The 12,460-nt window shown below is 37.2% G+C and overlaps 1 protein-coding gene across 1 annotated transcript in view; it reads left to right on the top strand.

Moving 5' to 3' along the window:
- mpzl1l (myelin protein zero-like 1 like) overlaps positions 1–12,460 on the top strand; it is a 27,051-nt gene that overhangs the window by 7,954 nt on the left and 6,637 nt on the right. The window contains exons 3-5 of the mRNA XM_008282461.1: positions 2,416–2,597; positions 6,165–6,375; positions 9,247–9,376. Coding sequence (XP_008280683.1) covers positions 2,416–2,597; positions 6,165–6,375; positions 9,247–9,376 — 523 coding nt within the window. The remainder of the gene's footprint in view (positions 1–2,415; positions 2,598–6,164; positions 6,376–9,246; positions 9,377–12,460) is intronic.

Genomic DNA, 12,460 nt, shown 5'->3' with positions numbered 1-12,460 from the left:
ATAGTGCTGTACGAGTTTCTTTTGTTTTTGATGCACAGTGTTCCCTGGAGTCTCATTCTCTCTCTGTTCATTAGAGAGGCTTAGATCTACTTGCTGCGGAACACAGGGGTTGTCTGTGCTGCAGTTTCATTTACATTCAGCCTTTTAGATGATCTGATAGTAGGGAAATATGTGAAAAGTCACGTGTCTCTGTTTGCAGATGATGTAAACTGATTTTTTAAGAATGTTTACATTTGTACAGAACTCTGACAAAAAGGTGAGTGTACTGTCAAACATTCACCTGGAGCTGCCTGGACAAGTTATTAGTCATGAAGCTGTGCAGTCAGGACTTAGAATTTATCAACCCAATCCTGTGCAATGAAATTACTGAATTTATCAATCAGCCATGTACCTGAACAATATCATACAATCAAAAACAATGACGACTACATAGTTGTCAAAAATCCAATATCTTTTAATTGTTAAAGATTATGTAGAACCTATCAGGTGTCATTTTTGAGAAATTGAAAGCCAAATGAGTTATCCATACTCTAATGTAGTTAACAGAACAGAATCAGTCTATGCATCACTTTAAAACTGTTGAAAGGATTATATAGATGACACATTGTTGTGTTTACCAGCCAAAATTCAAAATACATCCATGTCTTTGAGTCCAAAGTCAATCTAAAGCTGTGCTGACTCAATGAGGAAGTTTAAAATGTACATGATCCAGTGTTTATTTGCACGGCACTACTCATGCATGCTTTTAGTACACAGCTGGCCAGCAAATGGTAATGATAAATTATTTAATTTGTGGGAAATAATTCACTAATTTATGGCACTGTCGTACTCTCTTTCTGCTACAATAGCTTAATGAAATGTATTAGAGGTAATGAATTAAGTCACGTGAAGTGGAACAAATGTTAATAATTCAGTGATATGAATTATTAACTGGTGTGGACAGATCTTACTTTTATGTCGTCCCCCCCCCCCCCATATTTAACAGACACCAAAATACTGCGACAGTTGACTAAAACTGAAAAAAAAAAAAAATGATTACTCGATTGACAGATAAATAACTAACTGTGATAACTTATTCATAATTTCAGTCACTTTTCAAATAAAAAGAGTGAAAAAATGGCTAATACTCTCAGGTCCCAGTTATTTGCATGAGAGTATTTGCTGCTTCTTTTGTTATCTATCATTGAAAACTGAATATATTTAAGTTATGGACATTTACAGATGTGACATTAGACTCTGGAAAGTTGTGAATTTCCTCTCATTTGTCTGACATTTCACAGACTGAATGATTGAGCGATTCATCAAACAAAGCTTTTAGATTAAAAGATTACCTAAATCACTGTCAACTCCCACCCCTGTAATATTTTGATCACAAGTTCTTTATGTAATTGTTAAAGCCAATAGCAGTGTTCAAACATCCCTCATGAGGCAAAAGTTCAGCCAGGTTCAAGGTTTGCTCCAGCGTTATATCTGGAAAGGTGCCGTAGATTATGATATAATCTGAATTACAGATTTTTTTCCGTTTAGCTTGTGATTGCTGTGATAAAAGATGAAATACTTGGTGCTGTTGTAGCTTTCCAGAGTTGTAAATCCTGTCTGAGAGGACTGATAGAAAGTCATGATGTTACATTCAATCCTCCACTTGCCTCTATAACTCTTTGATTCAGCATTTTCTCTCATCATTCTGTACCTAAGTTTTATTGTCCATGTTTTAAGACAAATGGGAAACCACTACAGCAATGAATCTTAGAAATAGAAGGCTTTATAATTTAAAAGGAAAGAAAGCTACACCTCCCCTGAAAATGTGTAAGTGCAGCAGCCTGTTTGTCATTTTTCAGCTTTCCAATGCACGCTTTGTGTAGTCTAAAAGATCCCGCAGAGTTGTTATCTCTGTTGTTACAGCCACGTCTGTTTCTCGAACTGTGACATTCATCCTGCAAATGTCAGGGACTAATGGGAAGTGGTGTACATTAAATGCCAATAAAAATATAAATATTAAATAAGCAGTAATGTTAGATGGTGTTTCAGAAAGCAGTGTCCATACAGAGACATATAAAACGAGCCACAAAACATATTATGAGACAGACTCTGTCTCTGCTGGAGATGTAGTTATTGCCGTTGTTATTGATTTAATGTGATTCTTTATTAGATGTTTTTACTTCAGGTTACAGATGAGGTCTCTGTTACAAACCACTTGTTGTGTTTTAGTGTCTGATAGGCCTTTAAATGCAGGAATCTCTTAAACTGGACTCTGTGGATTACATTTTATGGTGTGACCACCAACCCTCTTTTAATACAGGGATTTCTGGAGTCTTAACACCCATTAAGATGTATGTTACCTTCTGCTAATATAGTGCTCCTTGTAGTTGCTTGTAACTAACACCAGGAACCTTTTATGCCCTCATTTCTGAACAGTCACAAAACCTACATCGGCGATCGACATCCACGCCGAGCCAGAAGTGATCGTACAGAACGGCACCACTGGAGTCCTGCGATGCACCTTCAAGTCCAGCGAAGTGGTCAGCAGTACCACCTCAGTAACATGGCGCTTTCAGTCGAGTCAGCCCGACAATCAGTTCTCCAAAGCTCCGTACACGGTACGTGATCGCTGCTCGTATCCGCTCTAGGAAGATTTCCCACAGTTTCAGGATGTTTTCCTGCGATTGTTTTATCTGTCCTGACACAAGAAGAAAGGCTTCAGCTGTTCCTGCGGGTAAATGCTCATTGTGATGATTTGGTTTCAGTGTGAAGCTGGTTTCAGTTTCCACTTCAGATACAGCGCCAAGCTTTTATTTATGCTGTGCGTATTGTACAGTTTGTATATTGTTTTTATCCTCACTCCTGCTTCCACCTTGTGTCTCTATGTCTGTTTATTTGTTTGTTTTCATCTGTGTATCTCGTGCCTCAGCAGCATAATTTTATCTCATGGTGCTTTAGTATTCTTCTTTATTTCTCATTCTTGTAGCTGACTGACAACACAAAGCTCTTGGCTTCAGCTACAGAATTTCCATACAGTGTTTGTGCTTGGTTCGCCCACTCACAGCAAGGAAATTGATTTGTTTCTGGCAAAATGATTCATGACGCTCGTGATTATCATAGATGTAATTCTCAAGCAGTTAAGATTTACTGTCAGGTACTAAAAGTGTCGTACTGCTGCTTCAGTGAATATAGTTTATTGTGCGTATTACTCTGATTGTACTAGCTTACACTCATTTGAGACACTTAAGCAACTGAGTCACATTTTTACTTGCTGTGGGGCTAATTTTCACGACCATGATGTCCTGCATCTCTATAGAAACATCACAACCATAGCTAGAAGTAGAGAGAACTCAAAAATATCTTTTGTGTAACATAAGAAAGTTAGACTTTCATAAATCATTAGAAAGACTAAATGAAATTCAGATTTCTTTAATTATTCATTTCAAGCGGTGAATAAACATGTAAAAACAAAATGTCCATCTACCTACACGTGTTACCAGTACTGTCAAAAATACCTGACTTTACATATTACAGAAATGAAAATACCTAAATTTTTAAAGTTGTCTTGTGTCTGCTCACCGTAAACACAATCTGTAGTTTGACCCAGTTCAGCTGAAAAGTCCCTGAATTTCTGTCATGTCACTGTTTGTCACAGCTGAGTCAGTCATGGCTTCAAGGTTGCACCAAAGAGTGTGTATTTTTTTATTTTATTTTTTTAAAGAATCTGGTGCAAACGGTTTGTTGTTGACAATTTTCTAACAGGGCATGTAAAAGAAAATGATTTTGATAAAATACCATAATTTTAAGCTTATATTCAATTCAGGTTTCCGATAGAACTGCACAAGACTGATTAGCAGTGGAAAACTGCTAATAAATGGGTTGATTCTGGTGATTAAAAACAAAATAAACATAATTTATATATTGGGGCTTAAAGGGTTTTTCCCAAAAGTTCATGTTAAACTGGACCTCCAATCACAAAGTTTGTCCATGAATTCAGCTGAATCCAGAAGGTTTTCAGGGCGGGGTGGATGGCAGATTATGTCCCATCTACAATACCTACTCCTTTTTGTTTACAGATCAGTCCGGTTGGGCGGGGGCACTTCTGTCTGCTGTGATCTCCTGCAAACATAATGACATAGCCAAAGGGTCTTTAATTTGAAGAGCAGTCGTGCCAGAACAGATACGTGCAGCGAACACTTGTAGTGTGTTCCACAATAAACGGGTTAATTCTTAAATCATCTTTTTTTGTCTGACGTTCCAGCCCAGTCATTTCAAACTAAACCATCATTTTTCTCACTCCACAAATAGGAATGGGGGTGTGTGTGTGTGTGTGTGTGTGTGCGCATTTCAAAACATCAGCTCAGTGTTTCAGTGTTTACAGAGAAAACGAAAGGCCAAAATATACTGCAGCTGAATGGCGTGCATGAAAACAGCCACCCCTGTCATTTTCTATGCACAAACCCGCTCCCTGAAGCTTCGAAGCCCCAGAAATGTTATTCAGGGCAGCTCTCGTTATAAATAACTTCAACTCAAAGATTCAGCTTTGACAGAAAGCCAGAAATACCACAGTTTATAGTGGAAGCTGCTAAACTGGCCACTGTTGTTGTTAATTCAGATAGCTGTAATTTATTTATTTTTTAAAATACAAACTATAGCTCTGACCTGAAAATAAGTTGCGCAACGAAGGAGAAATGATAGTTGTTGATGGAGGCGGATTATCATGACACACTGAAATAACAGCTTGAACATGGTGTAACTTTTACATCAGATTTTTTTTAACAAATCACTTCCAAATAATGAAATCCCTATTCACCACCATGAACTCAGTGAGCTCAAAATATAGATTTCATGCATCGTAAGTTGAACTGTGACTCTGTATTTAACTGTATTTGAAGATCAGATGATCATTTCTCTAGAGAAGAGACTCCACTGTGTTGAACTGCAAAAACACACTTCACTCAGTGTTGTACAGTAATGTTACAGGGTGATGTGTCTTTTTACTTCCAGTCAGTCTTTGGGAGAATTGAGTCATTGGTTTGGAGAGAGCTCAGTAATGAACAGACTGAAGTTGAAGCTGATATAATCTTAACACCGGCAAGGATTTTAACCTGTCAGCACTGGCTATGAATAAGAATCTACTCATGCTGCCTGCTTTTTACAACAATGTGCAACCAAATGAAGAGTCAGACATGTTTTTGAACTCCCTTGTTGTTTAATGATAATCAATGTCAGTGTGTTTTTGAGTTTTGAGAATGAGGGAACATTAGAACAATACTACATATGCAGAAAAACAGCTGTATGTTCTTGTTTCCTGCGGCCATGAGCCTTTTATTTCACAGGCAGCATTTTGACGTCACAGCAGCAAACGGACATGTGTAAATAATAAAATTAAAAATGGCTGAATTCCATTGGGAGGCTTCAGTTTCACAGTTCTAGTATTGTGCTTGCTGGTTTACTGGCACACTGTTATGACTTACAGAGACACTAATACAGTAGAACAAAACCGTTGTTAATGCAAATAGTAACGCCTGTGCCTTTCCGGCTGTGTTACATCAGAATGTCTGCTATGAATAAAGGCTTATAAAACTAGAAGCTCACTGTTTTGACTCTGTAGCAGAATGAGACAGTGTAATTTGGTCAGCGAGTCTGCAATTATACATACATTTTATAAATATAATAAATACTTACTATACCTATTTTTTGCAGAAAGTAGTCTGATGATCACTGTGTGGTAGTCAGAACACAATTCTTATTTTTTAGTAAGCAAGGCTTGTTCCGTTGTGTCCAAAATGCAACGATATTCAATTTCCATTTTCTATTTCTGCTTTAAATACTGTGACAATTTGTTTTTGTCGGTCGAATAATGTTTTGACAGACTGATTGTTGCATCCATCTAATAACAAATGTAACCTATTATAATAGTATAATAAATTGAAGTAATGTAAACAATAAATTATGGTCCTAATCCAAAAGAAAATAAACTGTCAAGTAATCAAAGAAATTAGGACATTGATTTCCTTTCATATTGCCGTAATTTTTTTTAGCTACAGCTGTGTTTTCACTTTATTGGTGCTACAAAATATAATATTTTTTTAGATCAATGGTATTAGACAGTTTGACTTTACTTCCACTGCAGCTGCATTTCCAGGAGCCACAGTTTAATCCAGTTGTCATTCCCTTTTTAGATTTACTACTTTTCCAATGGGAAAGGATTCCCGGGACAAGACGAGTTCAAAGACAGAGTGCAGTTTGTTGGAGACATCAACAAGAGGGACGTGTCAATACAGCTGAGCCCGACTCAGTTCAGTGACAACGGCACCTTCTTCTGCGATGTGAAGAACCCACCAGACGTAAAGGGAACGGAAGCTCGAACGGTGCTCAGGGTCGTTCTGAAAGGTGAATTTATTTTAGATTTCTATTCAAATTGATGCACTGAAATCCTGCGAATACTGGTTTAAATGTAGTAATTACGAACTGTATTCTTCAATAATGACAACCAGTTTGAGCTTGAGGCGGTGTGTTTGGAAACGGAAGAATATTAAGATGTCATACATGCTCTATGAGCAGGATAGCGGCCTTGGCCAGACCTTGTTAGTTGTGTTCACCCACTCACCGGTGCTTTGTATGCACACATGCTGAGAAAACGCAGTGTAGAGCGGTACGCGCCTGCAGTGTGCCTCTTTGTGCTCAATCTGTCATGTTTCCACGAGAGGAGTTTTCTCTTCAATATGGCTTTTTGCTCTGGGCTTTTACAATTTGGTTAAACAGAATCAACTGTGGATGTTGGCCATTTTGGACAAACCTATATTTATTTTAAACCTAGATGACTCCACAGTTTATGTTAACATGTAGCTGCGAAATGCTTGTAACCTACCTGTGAGCCAAACAGGATTAGCTCTAAACCTGTCTAAACCTCAGACCTACAGGCAGGCAGCAGGTCAGTAAAAGTTTTTTCAATTCCCAGTAGGGCCATAAATTGGTTACCTGCTTGCAGCTTGTCGAATGATTCAACTGCATGTGTGGACCCAAAATGTTAGTTGCTTCCACGACATGAGCAGTCTTTTTTTATTTTACCAGATTTGAAAATGCTTAAGTTTCTTTGCACAAGACTTAAAAATAGCTTAAAACAACTGAATATTTTATCACCAGAACCTGCAGCTCCTCTCAGCTTTGCAGAGCTTATAGTGACCCTAAGCTCATCGTTTAACTGTCTGCTTTTTGGTTCACTCTCACCTCTGTCATAGCGTTGTTTCTAATTGCAACAGGCATCTGTTTTCCACTTTCCTCTACCCGCTTAGCACCAAACAGCAGACAGACACTTTTAACGAGTTGATGGTGAACACAGTAGAGCATTTAGCACCTGGGGAGACAAATATTTCCCTCAATTATTGGTAGAGGCCAAAAATTATGCTAAGATACACAGAATGTTTGCTTTAAATTGTGAAGCTGTCAAAAATCAAGTGGACACTTTGTTTTTGCTGCCCCTAGTGGTTAAGAAAACAGCTATTGCTGATTTAGGTAGTGTTGACATAATGTTTTCTCTTTTTTTGATCAAATTAAAAAAAAAAAGACAAAAAAATCTTTCTTGAGCTGTGTTGTATATAAAAGAAATATTCAGATGGATATGTAAAGAGAATAGGTAGGTAGAATTAAGATTTATGATAGGCTCACAAAACTATATGAAACAGATTATAATTTAACATATCCTCTGTAATAAAGCCGAAAACACGAACCGCTATTATGTTGTCAGTTATCAGCTTTAGTATCAGGGCCTTCACCGTTAAGATCAAATAGCTTGTGAAATTCAAGTGTGTCACATTTAGAAGGTTACACCTGTTGGTGTTTCGACATTTTCGTAAAGACATCAGATTGGAATATTAGAGGACTAGTCGGAATCAGAAAAGTTGATCAGGGCATCCGAAGTGCAAAGGTTACTTCAAGGACACAGCCAAAACTCTTATCAGAGACTATATTGTTTTTTGTTTTGTTTTGTTTTTTAAATTTTTTTTCTGACTGATATCTAAATTAACTGTGAAAAAACTACAATCTGAGTTATATTTGATAAATATTGTAATAACGGTTCCAATAATGAGAATCTATGCAGTCTTCAGTCAAATAGCATTACATTTTCTTAAAGGAGGATCCAGTGCAAAAACTGTTCCAACTCATAAATCGTACAGGTGCATTCTTGTTACTTTTTCGTCAGTTACATGAAGCCCACATGTGCATGTGATGACTTGTTATCTTTCGTCTTCATTGTGGTTGCGCCAACTTCCAGGTGGGAGTTTTTTCTGTATCTGGCATTTGTATCAAGGGAGCAATGCAGAGCCAAAATAGAACATGTTTGCTGGAGTCAGATGTGTTTGCTTAGAAATTTTTTTTCCTTTCTTTTGCTCTCACAAAGAGTTTCCTTGGTGTTATTCCTAAACTCACAGAGCTGTTGTTACTGCGGGATTGCCGGTATCAGTGACACTCCCCACTCTGCTTTGGATTTTTCTCTTGGGAGTGGGGAGTTGAAGTTGTGCTGAAACTTCTTAATAATACTATAACTGTGTTCCTACGTGTCTATGGTGTAGAGACTAAACGAGTCATGTGGGCCTCCCACACAGTATCATGTTTGTGTTTGTGAAGTAGGTGTGTTTTAAAAGACATTTTTATATAGACATACACTGATAAAATCTCTTCACATGTGTTTTTTCCTCCGATTGTGTGGTAGCAATATCGAAACTATACTTTTCACAATCTTGATCTGTCTTATTTTGAGTGATTATAACCAAAGAATCACAAGTATTTATAGGCTTCTGGCTAATTTTTCGCGTATTTTGGGTTTCTGGGTCAAACCCAATTACTCCTTTTTTTCAGTTTTGTTTTTGGTTTTTGTTTTTTTTATTGTTTGTTTGTTTGTTTGTTTGTTTGTTTTTGCTGAAAAGTGCCATGCATGTGGAATGAGGAAAGTTTAAAAGGTGCTGCACAAAAAAGGAATACATAAAGACCTAAAATCTTAACTTGTAATGTTTTGGGTGATTATCACTGAAGATTCACAACTATTTAAAGATTTGTGTGTAATTTTTCTTGTATTTTGGGTTTCTGGGTCAAATTTAAAAGCTGTTTTGTTTTTTTTTTTAGCTGAAAAGGGATACTATTCATGTATATGGTGTAAGAAAAGTTCTAATTAATGCATAAAAACACAGAATTCAGCACCTAAATTGCTGGTGTTATTGAAAACATCTGCCAACCCTGACTTTCTTCTTTGTTGTGTTTGTCCAGAGTCTCTTCCTCAGAGCAACACTGCCCTTATAGTCGGAATAGTTTGTGGTGCTTTATTTGTGCTCGTCGGCATCGCTGTAGCTGCCTGCATTGTCATGAGGGTGCTGCACAACCGCCATGATTATGAAGGGTAAGCAAACTTTCCACTGTCACTGATTGCTATCATTAAGACAACTACAGTACGGCTGCACAAGACCTAGTTTCCAAAACACCAAGTTGTGTTAAAGTAGTAAGAATGCTGGTGAGACTTTGCTTTAACGCCTCTATTAAGCATTTATAAACACTGTATACACATATAATACTTTTCTCTATGTAACAGTGTTCCCCAAAAATCTACCTATAAGCAGATATCAGTGTTTATTAATGTTTTTGGCAACATGCCCTCAGCAAACTGCTGTAGAAACAGATAATGAAGGACAATACAGTAAAACACGATCAGGAGAGGATGCAAATACTGTATTTTATATGGCTTTTATGTCGTCATATCTGTATATCAGCACAGTCTGCATTTCTTGAAAAGTACTTCAGCGATATACAGCGACAAAAGTATTAAAATGTGGCATATGTGAAATGTTTTAAATATTTTGTTTTGCTGGCAATAGAAAGTGAATCTTTCTGAACTTGCAGCCTGGTGGCAGATGTTATAAATCTATAAAGTAAAAGTGTGACTGTTTCAACAATGGATTGTACATGCATCCTTTTTTGGCATCTCAGGCCACTGTTAGCTACAGCACTTAGTAAGCTCATTTTCTCTTTATAGGAAAATGTAGGTTTTAAGTAAAACTTTATCTAAATTAATAATCTCTCATTGGTTCAACTATCCATTTGCTTGTTGAAGCCCAGGCTGCTGTAATTGTTGAGCTATTTTATAAAAATATCTTGCCACACAGAGCTTAAAGTTGTACTACTTTCGTACTTTGGTTGTAAAACTAGACCTACCACAATCATACAATTTTAGTTCATGGTTATTTGTTATAGAAATGATTGGAAATATATTAATCTTTTTCTGTTCTGCCTCTGTTAGTTTCAGATTAGTTGTATTAACACCTTTAACTGCCAACTTCTTTTCTGCAAATCCGACAAATTGCCTCCTGCAAGTTTTTAGGCTCTCCTTTATCATTTGGCTTAAAACCAAAATGTGTCCACAATGGTCCTGTGATGTTTGGCTTTGCAACTAAATCCAATGGCATAAATGTCAGGAGATTAAAATGCATTCGGTCAAATATTAGAAGTTAGTCGCCTCGACCCAAGCAGTTGGGACCATTAAATAACAGCAGAAAATTGAGAGCATGAACGAAATATGAACTTTCTGTCAATTTCATCCAGCTTTTTAACACAGGTGATAGAAACAATAAGAACAATCATCCCAGTCAGCTCAAATATTTCTGATCAAGTTAATTAAAAACAGCCTAAAAGTGTTACATTTATTGCGTTATTCGCTATGCATTAAATGTTGGCATAGTGCTTACATGTTAAATCAGGGGAATTCTTACATTTGTGTTTATGCTGCCAGTTTTATTGTAATATTAAATATATCTTTAAGATGGCAGTAATCTTTGAACTTTCAAAAAAAATGCCAAGTGAAACTGTATTTGTTGCTACCAAAAGGCTGATATTTATTTATAGCTGCCAATTGAAATAGGTCGATCGTACCATTTGTTTGTTGCCAGGAACATGTGTCACGTTAGTCTGTGGTTGATAATGAAAAATATCCTGATCTAACAAGCAGTAAATGCTATTTTCTGTACTCCAACAAGTAGGTGACACGATAGCAGAGGTTATGATACACAATCAAAGCGAATACACACACCATCTTGCCAACCAAATTAATTTTTCTCGGTGGTTTTTGGCACTACTCATCTCTGTTTGTAATGTTTATAACTGTACAGAAATAATGCAACTATTACAATCAAGTCAACAGCATCTACTTGGTCCATATTGTTTGCTGCTTGCTTTGAGCATTTAGGAGGTTATGCTGATATGAAAATGACATTTAATGTTGTTGAAATGTAAGGTAAGTTTCACATGATCGAGCAGGTGTCCTAAATCTCTGTGATTGTTTTTTCTTTTTTACTCCTTCGAAGATTTACTCATCAGATCGAAACACTCTAACACTTCACAAACTGTTCTTAACTCCGTGTGTAAATACAGATGTGTATATTTTCCTTTTAACACTATGTGCATAATGTTGGCTACATGCATGTTTTCATTCCTATTGTACATGTGTGCGCCACGTCAAAGACACATTTCCACAGCTTTACAATCAACAGTAAAGTTTTAATGATTCTGACTCTAACTCTTTCTGCATGGGAGCAGCGTTCACTCTCTCTGTGTGATTATTTGCTGAAAAAAGTGAACATGTTTTTGGGTGTTTGGATGATCTGATGTCACTAATTATTAACATACACCAGTGGACAAAATTTTTGATACCCCTTGGTTAATGAAAGACAAACCCACAATGGTCACAGAAATAACTTGAATGTGACAAAAGTACAGACATTGCTTTTGAACTGTGGTTTAACAGAATTATTTTAAAAAATAAACTCATGAAACAGGCCTGGACAAAAATGATGGTACCCTTAATCCTTAATATTTTGTTGCACAACCTTTTGAGGCAATCACTGCAATCAAACAATTTCTGTAACTGTCAATGAGACTTCTGCACCTCTCAGCAGGTATTTTGGCCCACTGCTCATGAGCAGACTGCTCCAGTTGTTTCAGGTTTGAAGGGTGCCTTCTCCAGACGACATGTTTCAGCTTCTTCGACAGATGTTAAATAGGATTTACATCAGGACTCATAGAAGGCCACTTCAGAATAGTCCAATGTTTTCCTCTTAGCCATTCTTGGGTGTTTTTAGCTGTTTGTTTTGGGTCATTGTCCTGTTGCAAGACCCATGACCTGCGACTGAGACTGAGCTTTCTGACACTGGGCAGCACATTTCTCTCTAGAATACCTTGATAGTCTTGAGATTTTATTGTACCCTGCACAGATTCAATACACCCTGTGCCAGATGCAGCACAGTAGCCCCAGAACATAACAGAGCCTCCTCCATGTTTCACAGTAGGGACAGTGTTCTTTTCTTGATATGCTTAATTTTTGCGTCTGTGAACATAGAGCTGATGTGCCTTGCCAGAAAGTTCCAGTTTTGTCTCGTCTGTCCATAGGACATTCTCCCAGAAGCTTTGTGGCTTGTCAACATGCAGTTTGGCAAAT

This window comes from Stegastes partitus, unplaced genomic scaffold, assembly GCF_000690725.1.
Source record: "Stegastes partitus isolate 25-593 unplaced genomic scaffold, Stegastes_partitus-1.0.2 Scaffold273, whole genome shotgun sequence".
NCBI classification, from domain to species: domain Eukaryota; kingdom Metazoa; phylum Chordata; class Actinopteri; family Pomacentridae; genus Stegastes; species Stegastes partitus.
The sequence above is the reverse complement of the archived record's forward strand: the minus strand, read 5'-3'. Positions and strand labels throughout refer to the sequence as shown.